Below are 20,363 nucleotides of genomic sequence, written 5' to 3' on the forward strand. Positions count from 1 at the left end.
TTTATATGGACTGATTCTTCTGGTTTTCTGTTAGAATTCTTAGACTAAATAAGTATTGTAAATCTCTGCAGAGAAATTCTCCTTTTTATCTCTCTTATGAAAGATTAAATGTATTGTCTGTTATAAGAGGAGGACATGAACCTATTTCTTGATTTGTGATTTCAGACATTTTGATCCAGCAGAAATACAAGAGGGAAATGTAGATTAAATTGCAAATGAAGAACTGAAAGACAATATTTTAATCATGAAGACTGTGGAGCTGGGAAGGAATAGGATATTTTTAATCTGTCTGTAAATCTCATGATGTGCATGAAAAATTATCTGAAGACTTCCTATGTCAGGTTTTTAATAGGCAGAAGAAGGATTTTTCCTTTCCTGAATTAATCTTTGAAGGCTATAGTGATGATGGAAATAGCGAAGGAATTAACAGCATGGCAATGGCTTTCATTTTAAAAGAATTTTCGTTTTTGTTTTCATGTAATTTTAACTGAAGTTTGTCTTCATCAGAAGTTAGCCGCTATCACACACGCCAACCTGTCTGTCAAAACATAAATAAGTGTTGGGTGTTAGATGCAACTAATGAATAATTGGACAGTACATCAAAAACGAATGATGTACGTTGGCTAATTGAACATCGTAACAAAAGCTTTTTAAAAAACAAGAGTAAAAACAAATAAACAAAAAATAAATAAGTATTAATTATGTATTTGTCCCCCTGCTCAGACATTGCATACCTCTCACGGTGTGTGACAGTGTGTAATACATTTCAGAGTTTTTTTTTTTCTCTTATCCAACTTGGTCAGTGGCAGAATCGAGACTCAAATCATGATTCTGGAAAAGCTAGTTCTGAGGAAATCACCAAACGACTCTCTCAAAACAACTCTCTTAACCGGTATATTCAGTTGGTCTTCTAAACGGTCCACTTTTGAATCATGGCCGCAGTTTGAAGTAATTTCTCATAATATCCAGGAAACATATTTGAAATGGCATAACGAACATAAAGCATAACCTTTTGTACTATATCTACACAGAGAAAGAGAGAGAGAGAGAGTCACCAGTTTGACCTTTAACTGTTATTTTTCGATCATGGTTTTTGTCTTAGTTATTTTTAACAGAAGTTTTCTGGATGTTTCTACGGCTTCAGGTGGCAGGAAGTTACCATTTTATACTCAGTGATAGGAAACTGCGGAGGGCTACTGACAATCTGTTCAACTGTTAAAACTTTGGGCAGTTCTGATGTCCTCATCCATGACTGTGGGAACTCTACCTGTGTCACACTACTGAACAAAGCTGAGCTGCTTATTCCGTAGAATAGAAACCGATGTCTTCCACTACTTTTCATCAAACTGAATAGATCTATGTAAACCGTGTAGATTTAACCACACATGTCGTCCATTTGTCCGCCACCTTCCATCATCCCATCCAGGTAATTTCAGAAACACCAGCGTAAGTTCTCAATGTAAACAAAATGCTAACAACAACAGGAAAGGGCTAACTAACCATTTTAAGTGATTTTTCACCATTATTCATACTGTGATATTTTGTCTTTTTTTCAAAAATCATGTGCAAATCAGGGGTTAAGGTAGAGGGTAGATGAGATCTAGGCACACAGAGGGACAGATGCATAGATACACAGATACATGGTTAGATAGGTATGGGGGGTACTTTAGGTGACATGGATAGAGTGGAGAGCAACAGACATCAGGCCCACTTTCTCAAAGCTTACAAACCACCATGGAGGGCTGTGAAACAAATTTTTACCAAAGAATACATGATTATAATCGGCTCACTTTTTCCGTTTTTCAAGTTCTTATTTAAGTTTCAGTTAGTTAATATGCAGTGTAATGTTAGTTTCCGGTGTACAATTTAGTGATTCAAGACGTCTGTACACCGCTCGGTGCTCATCACAAGTGCACCCTTTAATCCCCTTCACCTGTTTCTCCCAACCTACCCACCTCCCCTCTACCAACCATCAGTTCGTTCTCTAGTTAAGAGTGTATTTCCTGGTCTTCCTCTCTTCCCCACGATGCCCCACCAGATTCCTCTGCTTTGTTTCTTAAATTCTGCATATGACTGAAATCGTATGGTATTTGTCTTTCTCCGGCAGACTTATTTTGCTGAGCATACTACCTAGTTCCACAACACTGCAAACAGCAAGACTCAGTTCTTTTTTATGGCTGAGTAATATTATATTATATATGTAAATATGTATATTTATTTATACACATTATGTACACGTTATATATGTAAATATATAATGTAAAAGTATATTTGAATATACTGTAATATTGCCTTATGTATATAGATATATATCATGTTTTCATTGTCCATTCATCAACTCATGGACATTTGGGCTCTTTCCTAATTAGGCTATTGTTGATAATGCTGCTATCAACATGGGGGGCATGTATCTCTTCAAATTAGCATTTCTGTATCTTTTGGGTAAATACATCCTAGCGCAATTGCTGGATCGGAGGGTGGTTCTATTTTTAACTTTTTGAGGAACCTCCGCACTGTTTTCCAGAGTGGCTGCACTAGGCTGCAATCCCACCAACAGTGTCCGAGGGTTCCTCTTCCTCCGCAGCCTCTCCAACACCTGTTTCCTGTGTGTTCATTTTAGACATTCTGACCGGTGTGAGGTGGTATCTCATGGTACTTTTGATTTGTATTTCCCTGGTGATAAATGATGACGAGCACCTTTCATGAGTTTGTTAGCCATCTGAATGTCTTCTCTGGTGAAATGTCTATACGTGTTTTCTGCCCTTTTCTTTCTTTACTGGACTCTTTGTGTCTTGGGGGTTGAGCTTTATAAGTTCTTTATGTATTTTGGATACTACCCCTTATCAGATGTGTCATTTGCAGATATCTTCTCTCATGTCATAGGTTGCCTTTTAATTTGGTTCACTGTGCCGTTCACCATGCAGAAGCTTTTTATCTTGACAGAGTCTCAATAGTTCATTCTTGCTTTGGTTCGCTGGCCACGGGAGACATATCTAGTAAGAAGACGCTGTGGCTGATGTCAAACAGGTTACCGCCTGTGTTCTCCTCCAGGATTTTAATGGTTTCCTGACTCATAGTTAGGTGTTTGATCCGAATTGAATTTATTTTTTCTGTCTGATATAAGTAAGTGGTCCAGTATCATTCTTTTGCATGTTGCTGTCCAGTTTTCCCATCACCAATTTTGAGACACTCTCTTGTTTCCACTGGGGATTCTTTCCTGTTTTGTTGGAGACTAATTGACACTACAGTTGTGGGTTATTTTTGGGTTTTCTATTTTGCACTACTAGGTGTTTAGCTGAAGGATACAAAAACACTACTATGAAGGAATACACGCACCCCAGTGTGGATAACGGCTTTATCAATGATAGCCAAATTTTGGAAACAACCTAAATTGCCATCGACTAGGGAAAGGATAAAGAAGATGTGGTGTATATATTTGCGATGACATGGACGGAGCTAGAGAGTATTATACTAAACAAAATAAGTCAGTCAGAGAGAGACAAAGCCATATCATTTTATTCATATGTGGAATTTAAGAAACAAAAAGAAATGAACATGATGGGGGAAAATAAAAACAAAACAGAGAGGCAAACCAAGAAACAGACTCTTCACTAGAGAGAACAAACTGATGGTTACCAGAAGGGAGGTGGGTAGGGGGATAGGATGACTAGGTGATGGGACTAAGGAGGGCACTTCCTTTTTTCTTTCCTTTTTTTTTTTTCCACTTCACTCCTTGGTACTTCATTTTCTTTTTTCTTCTCCTTTTTTTTATTATGATATGTTAGTCACCATACAGTACATCGTTAGCTTTTGAAGTAGTGTTCCATGATTCCTTGTTTGCGTATGACATGAGGAGGGCACTTCTGATGAGCGCTGGGTGTTGTATGGACGATTGAATCACTAAATTCTACACCTGAAACTAATATTACATTGTATATTCACTAATATTACATTGCATATTCACTAACTAATATTGTTTAAACAATGAAAAAATTTTAAAAAGAATTTAAAAAGTCAGGATAAGGAATGAAGACAGTTGCCAGAATCTAGAAAGGAGACGAGAGTGCTTTGGATTATGGTAGAGATTGTGGAAGCTTTTTAAAAGTGAGAGGATAGTTAAAGTGTAATTTGCATTCAAGCTTCCCAGTTTGGGTGACAAGTTAGGTATTGGGATGAGAGAGATAAATGTGCCCAAGATAAATGCCTTATCCCCCACACAAGAAACCGGACATCAACAGTGCTACTCACCAAGATTTGAAAAGAGAGGAACACTCTGCCTCGTTCTGACATTCACAAAATAATTACATTTTATAGGTGAATTTGCTGACCAATAAAAGAGTGTGTTCACTATTTCAAGCCAAGAAGATTTGTACAGAATCGGAGGGTCCCATCACGTTAGAAACAGATCTATCCCAAAGTTCCAAACTTAAATATGAGAAATTTCAGAACTTGACTTTAAGAGTAACCTCGCCAAGCTCACCTAGATAAAAATATAATGTTAAACGTCACTATAAAAGGATCTACAACAAAGACCAGTTTACTTGGCTCTTACATTTACTTTTACCCATTATTTTTGAAGTATTAACATAAATTATTTCCCTTTAATATTCTGTATTTAATTAAACCATGTAGATAGTCTGTACTGACATATTTCTCTTCCTTCTCCTCCTCTCCCTCCTCCCCCTCCTCCCCCCTTCTTGCTCCTCCTGCTCCTCTTCTTCCTCATCTTCATCCCCATCCTCCTTCACCTCCTTCTACTCTTCTCGTTCTAGGACTTGGTCACTGAGGGGCTATGGACCAAAACAATTGCACTTCTCTACACGGTTTTGTTCTGCTTGGTTTCTCTGACCATCCCAAACTGGAGATGGTCCTCTCAGGAGTTGTCACTATCTTCTACTTCATTACCTGGGTGGGTAACACAGCCATCATCCTTGCATCTCTCCTGGATCCCCATCTCCACACGCCAATATATTTTTTCCTCAGGAATTTATCTTTCCTGGATCTCTGCTTCACAACTAGCGTCGTCCCTCAAATGCTGGTTAACTTGTGGGGACCTGACAAGACCATCAGTTATGAGGGCTGTGTCACTCAACTCTACGTTTATATGTGGTTGGGGTCCACTGAGTGCCTCCTCCTAGGTGTTATGTGCTATGATCGTTTCACAGCTATCTGTAAGCCCTTGCATTACTTCGTCATCATGAACCCCCATCTCTGTCTCAGGATGGTAATCACAGTCTGGAGCATTAGTTTGGCCAACTCTGTGATATTATGTACACTCACCCTGAATTTGCCTCGATGTGGAAACAACCTCGTGGACCATTTCTTGTGCGAGTTGCCAGCTATGGTCAAAATAGCTTGTATAGACACCACAAGAGTTGAAATGTCTGTTTTTGCTTTAGGCATCGTCATTGTCCTTACGCCCCTCAGCCTTATTCTTATATCCTATGGCTACATCGCCAAAGCTGTGCTGAGAATAAAGTCAAACGCAGGCCGACAAAAAGCAATTAATACCTGCGGATCCCATCTCACTGTTGTGTCCATATTCTATGGAACTATTATCTACATGTACCTACAACCAGGTAACAGTGCCTCTCAAGACCAGGGCAAGTTCCTCACGGTCTTTTACACAATCATCACTCCAAGTCTCAACCCTCTTGTTTATACCCTACGGAATAAGGACATGAAGAATGCACTGAGGAAGCTGGTGAGACTTGACCACGAATCTACAAAATTGAAGAGGAGCCAGGTGTCATAGCAAAATATTACCCTGGATAAGGCAATGAAATATGTTTTCTAATCGTCTTTACTTTTTGCATTTGATTATAATTGACACAGCGTGTTCTGTTAGTTCCAGGTGCACACTATAACGATTGAGCGATTCTGTCCATTTTTCAGTGTCCCACTTGAGAAAGGTACTCTATATCCCCTTTATCTATATCACCCATCAGCGATCCTCCTCCCCTCTCGTAACCACTTACTTGTTCTGTGTTTAAGTGTCTATGTTTTTTGTTTGTCTCCTGTTTTGTTTGTTCATTTGTTTTGTTTCCTAAATTCCACAGATGTGTGAACTCGTATGGTGTTTGTCTTTCCTGCCTGCCTTAGTTCACTTAGCGTTACTCCCTCTAGATCCATCCATGGTGTTGCCAACGGCGAGGTTTTGTTCTTTTTATGGCTCAGTAGTATTCCATCGTGTGTATACGTACACCATGTTTTCTTTAGCCATTCATCCAGGAATGGTCACTAGGTTGCTTCTATATTTTGGCTGTTATAAGTAAGGCTGCAATAGACACGAGGGTGTGTACATCTTTTCAAATTAGTTTTTATGCTTGTTTGTTTTCTTTGGGTAACTCAGCATTGGAATTACTGGATCATATGGTAAATCCATTTTTTTATCTTTCAAAGAACCTTCATAGTCTTTCCCATGGTGGTGCACCAATTTGTATCTCACCGATGGTGCAAGAAAACAGTAATTTTTTGACATCGGCCATAGGTACATTTTTCTAACTGTATCTCCTCTGATAAGGGAAACAAAGGAAAATTTAACTGTTAGGCCTACACCAAAATAAAAAGGTTTTGCAGAGCAAGGAAACCATCCACAAAACAAAAACTCCACCTCCTGAATGGGAGAAGATGTTTGCAAATGATACATCCAATAAGGAGCTCATATGCAAAATATATAGAGAACTTATACAACTCAATACCAAACAACAACAACAAAACTCCAGTTTAAAACATGGGCAGAGGTTCTAAATAGACTTTTTTCCAAAAAAGATACAGATGGTCAACGAGTGTATGAAAGGATGCTCAAGATCACTAATCATCAGGGAAATGTGAATTAAAATACCAATAAAGTATCACTTTTCACCTGTCAGAATGGCTAAATTAAAAAACAGAAGATGTAAAAGTTGTTGGCAAGGAAAAGATACCCTTGTGCTGTATTGTGAGCCTGTCTTTAATGTCTACTGAAGCAACCAGTCTCTAGACCATGGACACAATTAATAGCATAATTCCTGTTTGTAAACATTCTCTGGATGCAAACAATTTCATAACCATCCTACTTAGCTCTATTATCACTCTAATCACTGACGTACCTTCAGAGAAAATAGCTCACTAGGAATTTGTAATTTTGTTTGTAATATAACACACAGAGGATGTAAACATAAACCTAATGCATTTAATTCATTCTAAGGACCCACAGAATTGTTTTGATGATCTAGTTTTTATTTTCTGAATCTCAATTTACGCAGGAAGAAAAATCACTTAATATTTCTGAACTGGTGTTATCTTACGTTTAAAATGATTATTAGCAATCGAAGACGACAGCATAGTAGGAGGACTCTACCTTCCTCCCGTCCCATGAACACAGCTAGATAACTATCACATCATCCTAAATACCCCAGAAATTGACCTGAGGACGGAGAGAACAAACTCCACAACTAGAGGGAAAGCGAGGCCACATCAAGGAAGGGAGGAAGTGTGGAGATGTGGTTTGGAGAAGAAACAGATCATGGGTGCTAGAGAGGGCAGGGCGCCCTGGTCACAGCAAAGGGCAAGAGAGAGAGGAGCACAGAGGAGTGCACAAGGAGAACATTTCCCCAACATCATTGGCTTGGAAAGTGAGAAGGGTTGATGTTCATGAGTTCTTGCAACCAGTGGGGCCTAAAGCCTGGAGGTTTGAAGGTGGACAGGCTTGGCTGGGGTAGAGCCCTGAGGGCACTGTGCTGCTCTTGGAGAGAAGGCAGGCAAACAACCCTCAGGGATAGGGCAGGGATAAAAGTGGTCTGAAGAATGCCTGAGGCACACAGCGGGAGATGAATCGCTCTGCCCTGGGAGGCAATACTCACAGAGACACCTCTCTGGGAACAGGGAAGCTGACCAGCGCCATGCCCCTCCCCCACCCCTCAGCATAAACAGAGCCCTCTGCAGGAGGCAGCACACTGCTTACACTGGTTGCCCCACTTGCTTACACCAAGCCCCTACCCTGGCACTCTGGCAGGACTGCCCTTCTCCCTCAAGCTCACCCCATTCCCAGTATAGTGCCCCGCCCGCCCCCCAAAGACCAGCCAAGGCCTCTGTGCATACCATGTCTCTAAACCCTGGAGTTTTAAAGGTCAGCAGGCTTGGCTGGGATAGAGCCAAGGGGTCGGTGCTCTGCTCCTGGAGAGAAGGCAGTCAAATACCCTGGGTGTAGACAGCATGGAAACAGCAATCTGAAAATCATCTGGGGACACAGTAGAGAGATAATTCTCTATTCTAGGGGTGCTTCCCTGAGAGGCAGAATTCAGGGAGAAGCCTCTCCAGGAACAAAGGACCTGGCCAGTGCCATTTCTTTCCTGCAGCCCTCAGCATAAACACAGAGCCACCTGTGGGAAGCAGGGCAGCACCCACACTGGCTGCCTAACTTGCCTCACCAAGCCCCACCGCCCTGTGCTCTGGGCGGGGATGGCCCTTCTCAGTCAAGCATGCCTCAGTCCCAGCATGGCAGGGACTTCTCCCAGAAGACCAGCAAAACCTACTGCCCACAACACATCTCCAGAACAGAGAATTTCACAGGGCATCAGTTCTGGTGGAGTTGGTGTCAGGTCTCATTTCAGAAGACCACAGCACACCTAGTCAAAACTCACCACATTCAGGCCAGGGTCCAAACACTGCCAATGGCAGGCAAGGAGAGCCTCTGCAGATGACCACCCTGAAGGACAGAGCAGCCAAAACACAGCAGTGGAGCACAGGCTGCACGTGCTGGAGACACTCCCTGAAGCCCCAGACCCTGGGCACTACATGACCTCTTCTTCATAAGGCCATTCCTTTTGGGAGGAAGAGACATAACTGTGGCTTTTCTAACACAGAGAAGAAGGCAGAGACTTAGACAAAATGCCAAGAGACAGGAATTTATACCAAATGAAGGAACAAGATAAGGTCACGGCCAGATTCTAAGTGAAACATATATAAGTAACATGCCGAATGGAGAATTTAAAGCAGCAATCATAAGGATACACACCGGGCTTGAGAAAAAAATGGAAGACACCAGGGAGACCCTTACCACAGACATGAAAGAGTTTAAAAAGAATCAATCAGAGATAAAGAATGCAATAAACTAGAGAGGAAATAAGCTTGATGAAATGAACAGCATGCAGGAAGGAGCAGGAAAATGCCTAAGTGATATGGAAGACAAAGTACTGGGAAATAAGGGAGCTGAACAAAGGACATGAAGAAGACTTACAGATCGTGAGAACAGACTTAGGGAACTCAGTGACTATAACAAATGTAATTATATTCATAGTACAAGAGACCCAGAAGAAGAGAGAAACAGGGAGTAGGAAATGTATTTCAAGGAATAATAGTGGAAAACTTCCTATTAATCGGGGGAAAGAAACAGATATTCAAATCCAGGAGGCACATAGAACTCCCATCAAAACCAACAAAAGCAGGGCAACACTAAGACATAGTCTAATTAAATGCGCAAAATATAGTGATAAAGAAAAAAATCTTAAGGGGGCGCCTGGGTGGCACAGCGGTTAAACATCTGCCTTCGGCTCAGGGCGTGATCCCGGCGTTCTGGGATCGAGCCCCACATCAGGCTCCTCCGCTGGGAGCCTGCTTCTTCCTCTCCCACTCCCCCTGCTTGTGTTCCCTCTCTCGCTGGCTGTCTCTCTCTCTGTCGAATAAATAAATAAAATCTTTAAAAAAAAAGAAAAAGAAAAAAATCTTTATGCAATATCCCATAGGTTTTGGACCGATGTATTTTTATTCTCATTAGTTTCCATGAATTGTTTAAGTTCTTCTTTAATTTTCTGGTTGACTCAATCAGTCATGAACAGGATGGTCTTTATCTTCCAAGTGTTTGAATTCTTTCCAAATTTTTTCTTGACTGAGTTCCAGTTTCAAAGCATTGTGGTCTGAAAACACACGGGGAATAATCTCAACCTTTTGGTATCAGTTGAGATCTGATTTGTGGCCCAGTATGTGGTCTATTCTGGGAAAAGTTCCATGTGCTTAAAGAAGAATGAGTATTCTGTTTTTGGGGATGGAATGTTGTCTATATATCTACAAAATCCATCTGGTGCAATGTGTCATTCAAAGCTCTTGTTTCTTTGTTGATCTTCTGCTTAGATGATGTGTCTATTGCCGAGAGTGGAGTGTAGAGGTATCCTACTATTAAAGTATTATTATCAATATGATTCTTTATTTTGGTTAAAAGTTGATTTATGTAGTAGGTGCCTGCTCCCGTGTTGGGGGCATAGATATTTACAATTGTTAGATTTTCTTGTTGGATAGACCCTTTACGTATGATACAGTGTCCTTCTACATCTCTTACTACAGACTCTGGTTTAAAATCTAATTTGTCTGGATGAGAATTGCTACCTCAGCTTTTTTTTTTTTTAGTGTTATTTTTTTATTGTAATAATTTTTTATTATGTTAGTCACCATACAGTACATCCTTAGTTTTTGATGTAGTTATTCATTATTTGCATATAACACCCAGTGCTCCATGCAATATGTGCCTTCCTTAATACCCATCACCGGCCTATCCCAATCCCCCACCCCCCCCCCGCCCCTCTGAAGCCCTCAGTCTGTTTCCCAGAGTCCATAGTCTCTCATGGTTCATTCCCCCTTCTGTTTACCCCCCCTTCATTCTTCCCTTCCTTCTCCTACCGATCTTCCTGCTATTTCTTATGTTCCATAAATGAGTGAAAGCATATGATAATTGTCTTTCTCTGCTTGATTTATTTCACTTAGCATTATCTCCTCCAGTCCCGTCCATGTTGCTGCAAATGTTGGGTAATCGTTTTTTCTGATGGCTGAGTAATATTCCATTGTCTATATGGACCACAACTTCTTAATCCAGTCATCTGTTGAAGGGCATCTCGGCTCCTTCCACGATTTAGCTACTGTGGACAATGCTGCTATGAACATTGGGGTGCATATGGCCCTTCTCTTCACTATGTCTGTATCTTTGGGGTAAATACCCAGTAGTGCAATTGCTGGATCATAGGGTAGCTCAATTTTTAACTTTTTAAGGGACCTCCACACTGTTTTCCAGAGTGGCTGTACCAACTTGCGTTCCCACCAATAGTGTAAGAGGAATCCCCTTTCTCCACATCCTCTCCAACATTTGTTGTTTCTTGCCTTGTCAATTTTTGCCATTCTAACTGGCGTAAGGTGGTATCTCAGTATGGTTTTGATTTGAATTTCCCTGATGGCTAGTGATTTTGAACATTTTTTCATGTGTCTGTTAGCCATTTGTATGTCTTCATTGGAAAAGTGTCTGTTCATATCTTTTTTTTTAAATTTTTAATTTTTATTTTTTTAATGTAAAGTTCGATGATTCATTAGTTGCGTATAACACCCAGTGCACCATGCAATACGTGCCCTCCTTACCACCCATCACCAGCCTATCCCATTCCCCCACCTCCTCCCCTCTGAAGCCCTCAGTTTGTTTCTCAGAGTCCATAGTGTTCATTTCTGCCCATTTTTTGATTTGATTATTTGTTTCTCATGTATTGAGTTTGAGTTCTTTTTTTTTACAGTAATATATTTTTATTATATTATGTTAGGCACCATACAGTACATCCCTGGTTTTTGATGTAAAGTTCCATGATTCATTAGTTGTGTATAACACCCAGTGCACCATGCAATACGTGTCCTCCTTACTATCCATCACCAGCCTATCCCATTCCCCCATCCCCCTCCCCTCTGAAGCCCTCAGTTTGTTTCTCAGAGTCCATAGTCTCTCATGCTTCATTCCCCCTTCTGTTTACCCCCCCCTTTATCTCTTTCTTCTCCTACCAATCTTCCTACTTCTTATGTTCCATAAATGAGTGAAACCATATGATAATTGTCTTTCTCTGCTTGACTTATTTCACTTAGCATAACCTCCTCCAGTGCCATCCATGTTGCAGCAAATGTTGAGAAATCATTCTTTTTGATAGCTGAGTAATATTCCATTGTATATATGGACCACATCTTCTTTTTTGTTGTTGTTGTTTAAGATTTTATTTATTTATGTGACAGAGAGACAGCCAGCGAGAGAGGGAACACAGCAGGGGGAGTGGGAGAGGAAGAAGCAGGCTCCCAGCGGAGGAGCTGATGTGGGACTCGATCCCAGAACACCAGGATCACGCCCTGAGCCAAAGGCAGATGCTTTAATGACTGCACTACCCAGGCGCCCCTGTACTGCATCTTCTTTTTTTTTTTTTTTAATTTTATTTATTTATTCGACAGAGGTAGAGACAGCCAGCGAGAGAGGGAACACAAGCAGGGGGAGTGGGAGAGGAAGAAGCAGGCTCATAGCGAAGGAGCCTGATGTGGGGCTCGATCCCAGAACGCCGGGATAACGCCCTGAGCCGAAGGCAGACGCTTAACCGCTGTGCCACCCAGGCGCCCCCTTTTTTTTTTTTTTAAGATTTTATTTATTTATTTGACAGAGAGAGACAGCCAGCGAGAGAGGGAACACAAGCAGGGGGAGTGGGAGAGGAAGAAGCAGGCTCATAGCAGAGGAGCCTGATGTGGGGCTCGATCCCATAGCGCCGGGATCACGCCCTGAGCCGAAGGCAGACGTTTAACCGCTGTGCCACCCAGGCGCCCCCCTGTACTGCATCTTCTTAATCCAGTCATCTGTTGAAGGGCATCTTGGCTCCTTCCATGATTTAGCTATTGTGGACATTGCTGCTATGAACATTGGGGTGCATATGGCCCTTCTCTTCACTACGTCTGTATCTTCGGGGTAAATACCCAGTAGTGCAATGGCTGGGTCATAGGGTACCTCAATTTTTAACTTTTTAAGGGACCTCCACACTGTCTTCCAGAGTGGCTGTACCAATTTGCATTCCCACCAACAATGTAGGAGGGATCCCCTTTCTCCACATCCTCTCCAACAATTGTTGTTTCTTGCCTTGTTAATTTTTGCCATTCTAACTGGCATAAGGTGGTATCTCAGTGTGGTTTTGATTTGAATTTCCCTGATGGCTAATGATTTTGAACATTTTTTTCATGTGTCTGTTAGCCATTTGTATGTCTTCATTGGAAAAGTGTCTGTTCATATCTTCTGCCCATTTTATGATTTATTTGTTTTTTGTGTATCGAGTTTGAGAAGTTCTTTGTAGATCTTGGATTCCAGTCTTTTATCTGTAGTGTCATTTGCAAATATCCTCTCCCATTCCGTGGGCTACCTCTTAGTTTTTTGACTGTTTCGTTGGCCGTGCAGAAGCTTTTTATCTCGATGAAGTCCCACAAGTTCATTTTTTCCTTTGTTTCTCTTGCCTTAGGAGACGTGTCAAAAAGAAATTGCTGTGGCCAATGTCGAATAGGCTACTGCCTATGTTCTTCTCTATGATTTTGATGTATTCCTGTCTCACATTGAGGTCTTTCATCCATTTGGAGTTTATCTTTGTGTATGGTGTGAGAGAGTGGTCAAGTTTCATTCTTTTGCATGTAGCTGTCCAATTTTCCCAGCACCATTTATTGAGGGGACTGTCTTTTTTCCACCGGATGTTTTTTCCTGCTTTGTAAAAAATTAGTTGCCCATAAAGTTGAACGTCCATCCCCAGCTTTCTTTTGAGGTCCGTTGGCATGATAAATGGTTCTCCATCCCCTCACTTTCAATCTGGAGGTGTCTTTAGGTTCAAAATGAGTCTCTTGTAGACAGCATGAGGATGGGTCCTGTCTTTTTCTCCAATCTTCAACACCGTGCCATTTCATGGGAGTATTTACGCCATTCATGTTGAGAGTAACTATTGAAAGATATGAATTTACTGCCATCATATTGCCTGTAAAGTCCCTGGTTTTATAGATTACCTTTGTAAATTTCTCGCCTATATTACTCTTGGGGTTTTTCTTCTTTTATAGAATCCCCCTTAGTATTTCAGCAGGGCTGGCTTGGTGGTCACTTGTTCTTTCAGTTCCTGCCAGTTCTGGAAGCTCTTTGTCTCTCCATCCTTTCTGAATGACAGCCTTGCTGGATAAAGTATTCTTGTCTGCATGTTCTTCTCATTTAGTACCCTGAATATGTCTTGCCAGCTCTTTCTGGTTTGCCAGGTCTGATGTTATTCTGATGTTCCTCCCTCCATACCTGAGAAATCTCCTCCCCTAGCTGCTCTCAGGATAGCTTCCTTGGATCTAAGAGTAGCAAGTCTTAGTATTATATGCTGGGGTGTTTTTCTATTTTTATTGATCTTGGGAGGGGTCCTCTCTGCCTCTTGAACACGAATGCTTGTTTCCTTCCCCAGATTAGGGAAGTTCTCAGCTATGAGTTGTTCAAATATACCTCTAGTCCTCTCTCTCCACCCCCTCAGGTATCCCAATAGTTCTGACATTGGAATGTTTCATGGCATCATTGATCTCCCTAAATGTGTTCTCATGGCTTCTCACTGCTTATCCCTATCCTACTCGGCTTCCTTCCTTCCTATCAGCTTATCTTCTAGATCACTAATTGTTCTTCTGCCTCATTTACCCCTGGCTGTTAGAGTATCCAGTTTAGACTATATCTCATTCATAGCATTTATAAGTTTGGCCTGATTAGATCTCATTTCTGTGCTCAGAGATTCTATATTGCCACTAGTGTTTTTCTCAAGCCTGTATATTGGCTTCATAATTGATACCCTGAAGTCTATCTCTGAGATCTTGCTTATATCCATATCCAATAGGTTTGTGGCAGTGGCCATCTTCTCTGGTTCTTTTCTTTGTTGGGAGTTTCTCCTCCTAGTCATTCTGTTGAGGGGGTGTTGAAGGAATGTACAGATTGCAAAATATCAACCACCACCCAAGCAAGATGCACTCTAGGAAAATCCAGAGTGGTTGGAAGCCACCACCAAACAAACAAACAAACAAACAAACAAACAAAAAACAAACAAACAAAAAAACCAAAGCCAAAATGAAACACAAGAATAAAATTTATAAAATTAAAAAGTAAAAAAAAATTTAGGGCGCCTGGGTAGCGCAGTCGTTAAGCGTCTGCCTTCGACTCAGGGCGTGATCCTGGCGATCTGGGATCGAGCCCCACATCAGGCTCCTCCGCTATGAGCCTGCTTCTTCCTCTCCCACTCCCCCTGCTGTGTTCCCTCTCTCGCTGGCTGTCTCTATCGCTGTCAAATAAATAAATAAAATCTTTTAAAAAAAATAAATAAAAAAAAAATAAAAAGTAAAAAAAATTTAAAATTAAAAAAAAAGGGGTGAGTGGATGGGGGCTATAATATCTCAGTGTGGACAAAGTAGGGTGTTTCAATTGTTCCTGGGTATGTTTTGGTCTGTTAGAGGACCCTACTTTCCAAAATTACAGGGAAAGTAAAACTTGTATATATGTAAAGGTAATATTGAATAGGAAAAAAAGACTACAATGAAGCCTGCGTCTATAAAAAATATAGGTGTGAAAAAGTACAAGTTAAAAGCTACTATGAAATATAAGTTGTTATATTAAACATCTAGTTCAAATGAGAAAAATGTAAAAAGAAAAAGAAGAAGCATAAGAGAAAGAATAAAAAGAAAAAGAGAGTTGTATCTGAAAAATAAACCAGCCGTGATGCAATGCCTGGAGCTCAATATACTATTTTCCCCTGGTGTTGGTATTTTACCGTTTTATGGGGACCATAGTGTTGTGGGCCTTTTGTTCTTCCAGCCTGTCTTTTGGGGAAGGGGCCTGCCGCACTCTCAGGCAACCCTGCTTGGGCAGAGTTGCCCTGCCCCCTGTAGGGTGAATGGGCTCAGTGGATACCATTCTTTTGAACTTTTGTTCTCTGGCGGCTTTCCTGCCTCTTCAGAGGGTAAGAGCAAAAATAGCCACACCCAAACCTCTGTCCCTGCGCAGAGAAATCGCAGTCTGCTTTCTTCAATAAAACCTCCAGGACCAACAGTCTCTGTTTATGTATGCGCTGCCAGAAACCGCAGCCTCCCATAGTATGGGCCCACAACTCTCTCAGAGGTCATCCCAGGGTCCGAGTGTATCCCTGCCCTTTGTTCTTCTAAAACAGAGAGTGGCGTTTGGCTCGCATGCACATGTGCAGCTTCTGGGTCCTCTCTGGGTGCAGTAATGGGATAGGCTGGTGACGGGTATTAAGGAGGGTACATATTGCATGGTGCACTGGGTGTTATACGCAAGTAATGAATCATGGAACTTTACATCAAAAACTAGGGATGTACTGTATGGTGACCAACATAATAAAAAAATATTATTATAAAAAAATAAATAAATAAAGCCCTTTCCAGGCTGTACTGCTCTGCGAGTTTTTGCCCAGTCCCAGGACTCTTTTGTGCTCTGGTCTTATATCACTTTTCAGGAACCAGCTAATGGAGGCTCCCTCCCCCTTCTGTTTATTTTCTGATATCTCCCCAATTCACGATTCTGCCCTTCCTGCCTTGTGACAGGCAGTGCTTTTCAGCTCATAGAGATCCAGATACATATTCTTATATCTCAGGCTGATTTCATGGGTGTTCAGAATGGTTTGGTAGATATACAGCTAAGTTCAGGGGGCCAGTTGAAATGGGATTCCCCTACTCCTCTGCCATCTTGGTTTCTCTTGTCAATGGTATTTTAATAGGGATTGCATTGAATGTGTAGACTGCTCTTGGTAGCATAGATATTTATCAATGTTTATTCTTCCAATCCATGACCATGGAATGTTTTCCATCTCTTTGTATCTTCCTTAATTTCTTTCATAAGTTTTCTATAGTTTCTAGACTACAGATTCTTCCATTTCCTTGCTGGTTATTTGTCTGTTCAGATGCTCTACCTCTTCCTGTTTCAGGCAACTGTGAAGGAAGTATTGTGTGGATGAAAGGACATTGGCAATATGCTACATCACATTCAATATATATTATGTGAGGCATTTCTGTGTAGTTCTGAGTTGGAAAGTAAAAATTATCCAGTGACTCCCCCTCTTCAATTCTCAAGAATTATGAGTGACAGGAGACAATATTTTATATCTGATTGATTACAATTATTAAATAATAGGGTTTTTTAGAGAGAGGTATCCCATCACAGAAAATATCAGAGTTTAATTCAAAAGTCACCACATTTCCCCATAAAAAAAACTTGATATTATGGCATGATAAATGGAAATGAAAAGATTTTATCATTTTAAAAAATTCCACTACATAAAAATGTACAAATCTACATTTCTGAATATTTCCATAAATTCCAAGATCTATAGGTAGATCAAAGCCAAATCCTAATTAATGTCAAGGGAATCATATTATTTTCTCCATTGAAGTTGAGACAGTCATGGAATGAATGTTTCATGAAAGAATACATAATGAATAAGACTGTCTTATCACCTTTTAATCCCTCTAATTTGTGTCTTCTCACTTTGTATACAATTAATGAAGAAATAACTTAAATAACAAAGATCCTTTACTCAAGATATTGATAAATGTTTGTATGTCATCACAAGAGATTTAATATGCAAGATCATGATTTCTATATTATTATTTAATATACAAACCATACTGTATATGTATCCATTCATTCAAGTTTATTTTTCTGAAGATCCAAGCATTAGCTTAGAAAAAAGAAAGCTAGATATCAAAACAGTTCTGTGGGTCTTTAGAATAAATTAAATGCATTCAGATTTATGTTTACATCCTCTTTGTGTTATATTACAAACAAAATTACAAATTCCTAATGAGCTTTTTTCTCTAAAGGTATGCCGATGATTAGAGTGATAATAGAGCTAAGTAGGATGGTTACAGTATTGTTGCATCCACAGAATGTTCCTGCACAGGAACTATGCTATTAATTGTGTCCATGGTCTAGGGACCATGGTTGCTTCAGTAGAAATTAAAGACAGACTCACCATAGAGCACAAGGGTTTCTTTTCCTCCACATCCTTGCCAACACTTGTTACTTCTTCTGTTATGGATTTTAGCCATTCTGACAAGTGGAAAGTGATATCTTATTGGTATTTTAATTCACATTTCCCTGATGATTAGTGATCTTGAGCATCCTTTCATACACTCGTTGACCATCTGTATCTTTTTTGGAAAAAAGTCTATTTAGATCCTCTGCCCATGTTTTAAACTGGAGTTTGTTGTTGTTGTTTGGTATTGAGTTGTATAAGTTCTCTATATATTTTGCATATGAGCTCCTTATTGGATGTATCATTTGCAAACATCTTCTCCCATTCAGGAGGTGGAGTTTTTGTTTTGTGGATGGTTTCCTTGCTCTGCAAAACCTTTTTATTTTGGTGTAGGCCTAACAGTTAAATTTTCCTTTGTTTCCCTTATCAGAGGAGATACAGTTAGAAAAATGTACCTATGGCCGATGTCAAAAAATTACTGTTTTCTTGCACCATCGGTGAGATACAAATTGGTGCACCACCATGGGAAAGACTATGAAGGTTCTTTGAAAGATAAAAAAATGGATTTACCATATGATCCAGTAATTCCAATGCTGAGTTACCCAAAGAAAACAAACAAGCATAAAAACTAATTTGAAAAGATGTACACACCCTCGTGTCTATTGCAGCCTTACTTATAACAGCCAAGATATAGAAGCAACCTAGTGACCATTCCTGGATGAATGGCTAAAGAAAACATGGTGTACGTATACACACGATGGAATACTACTGAGCCATAAAAAGAACAAAACCTCGCCGTTGGCAACACCATGGATGGATCTAGAGGGAGTAACGCTAAGTGAACTAAGGCAGGCAGGAAAGACAAACACCATACGAGTTCACACATCTGTGGAATTTAGGAAACAAAACAAATGAACAAACAAAACAGGAGACAAACAAAAAACATAGACACTTAAACACAGAACAAATAAGTGGTTACGAGAGGGGAGGAGGATCGCTGATGGGTGATATAGATAAAGGGGATATAGAGTACCCTTCTCAAGTGGGACACTGAAAAATGGACAGAATCGCTCAATCGTTATAGTGTGCACCTGGAACTAACAGAACACGCTGTGTCAATTATAATCAAATGCAAAAAGTAAAGACGATTAGAAAACATATTTCAGGGGCGCCTGGGTGGCACAGCAGTTGGGCGTCTGCCTTCGGCTCAGGGCGTTATGGGATCGAGCCCCACATCAGGCTCCTCTGCTATGAGTCTGCTTCTTCCTCTCCCACTCCCCCTGCTTGTGTTCCCTCTCTTGCTGGCTGTCTCTATCTCTGTCGAATAAATAAATAAAATCTTTAAAAAAAAAAAAGAAAACATATTTCATTGCCTTATCCAGGGTAATATTTTGCTATGACACCTGGCTCCTCTTCAATTTTGTAGATTCGTGGTCAAGTCTCACCAGCTTCCTCAGTGCATTCTTCATGTCCTTATTCCGTAGGGTATAAACAAGAGGGTTGAGACTTGGAGTGATGATTGTGTAAAAGACCGTGAGGAACTTGCCCTGGTCTTGAGAGGCACTGTTACCTGGTTGTAGGTACATGTAGATAATAGTTCCATAGAATATGGACACAACAGTGAGATGGGATCCGCAGGTATTAATTGCTTTTTGTCGGCCTGCGTTTGACTTTATTCTCAGCACAGCTTTGGCGATGTAGCCATAGGATATAAGAATAAGGCTGAGGGGCGTAAGGACAATGACGATGCCTAAAGCAAAAACAGACATTTCAACTCTTGTGGTGTCTATACAAGCTATTTTGACCATAGCTGGCAACTCGCACAAGAAATGGTCCACGAGGTTGTTTCCACATCGAGGCAAATTCAGGGTGAGTGTACATAATATCACAGAGTTGGCCAAACTAATGCTCCAGACTGTGATTACCATCCTGAGACAGAGATGGGGGTTCATGATGACGAAGTAATGCAAGGGCTTACAGATAGCTGTGAAACGATCATAGCACATAACACCTAGGAGGAGGCACTCAGTGGACCCCAACCACATATAAACGTAGAGTTGAGTGACACAGCCCTCATAACTGATGGTCTTGTCAGGTCCCCACAAGTTAACCAGCATTTGAGGGACGACGCTAGTTGTGAAGCAGAGATCCAGGAAAGATAAATTCCTGAGGAAAAAATATATTGGCGTGTGGAGATGGGGATCCAGGAGAGATGCAAGGATGATGGCTGTGTTACCCACCCAGGTAATGAAGTAGAAGATAGTGACAACTCCTGAGAGGACCATCTCCAGTTTGGGATGGTCAGAGAAACCAAGCAGAACAAAACCGTGTAGAGAAGTGCAATTGTTTTGGTCCATAGCCCCTCAGTGACCAAGTCCTAGAACGAGAAGAGTAGAAGGAGGTGAAGGAGGATGGGGATGAAGATGAGGAAGAAGAGGAGCAGGAGGAGCAAGAAGGGGGGAGGAGGGGGAGGAGGGAGAGGAGGAGAAGGAAGAGAAATATGTCAGTACAGACTATCTACATGGTTTAATTAAATACAGAATATTAAAGGGAAATAATTTATGTTAATACTTCAAA

General features: G+C 40.8%; 2 protein-coding genes across 2 annotated transcripts; one reads left to right on the plus strand and one right to left on the minus strand.

Moving 5' to 3' along the window:
• Window positions 1-4,792: 4,792 nt before the first annotated feature.
• LOC125283551 (olfactory receptor 2W1) lies at window positions 4,793-5,755 on the plus strand. Its single transcript, XM_048225572.2, has one exon. It carries the CDS (start codon window positions 4,793-4,795, stop codon window positions 5,753-5,755), a length of 963 nt encoding a protein of 320 aa, XP_048081529.2.
• A 13,425-nt stretch (window positions 5,756-19,180) lies between these two features.
• LOC113248853 (olfactory receptor 2W1) lies at window positions 19,181-20,143 on the minus strand. Its single transcript, XM_026490465.4, has one exon. It carries the CDS (start codon window positions 20,141-20,143, stop codon window positions 19,181-19,183), a length of 963 nt encoding a protein of 320 aa, XP_026346250.3.
• Window positions 20,144-20,363: the final 220 nt, after the last annotated feature.

This window comes from Ursus arctos, unplaced genomic scaffold (assembly GCF_023065955.2).
Source record: "Ursus arctos isolate Adak ecotype North America unplaced genomic scaffold, UrsArc2.0 scaffold_31, whole genome shotgun sequence".
NCBI lineage: Eukaryota > Metazoa > Chordata > Mammalia > Carnivora > Ursidae > Ursus > Ursus arctos.

Excerpts from the sequence above, each read along its gene's own strand:
- LOC125283551 (XM_048225572.2), top strand. The coding sequence starts at position 4,793 with ATGGACCAAAACAATTGCACTTCTCTACACGGTTTTGTTCTGCTTGGT.
- LOC113248853 (XM_026490465.4), bottom strand. The coding sequence starts at position 20,143 with ATGGACCAAAACAATTGCACTTCTCTACACGGTTTTGTTCTGCTTGGT.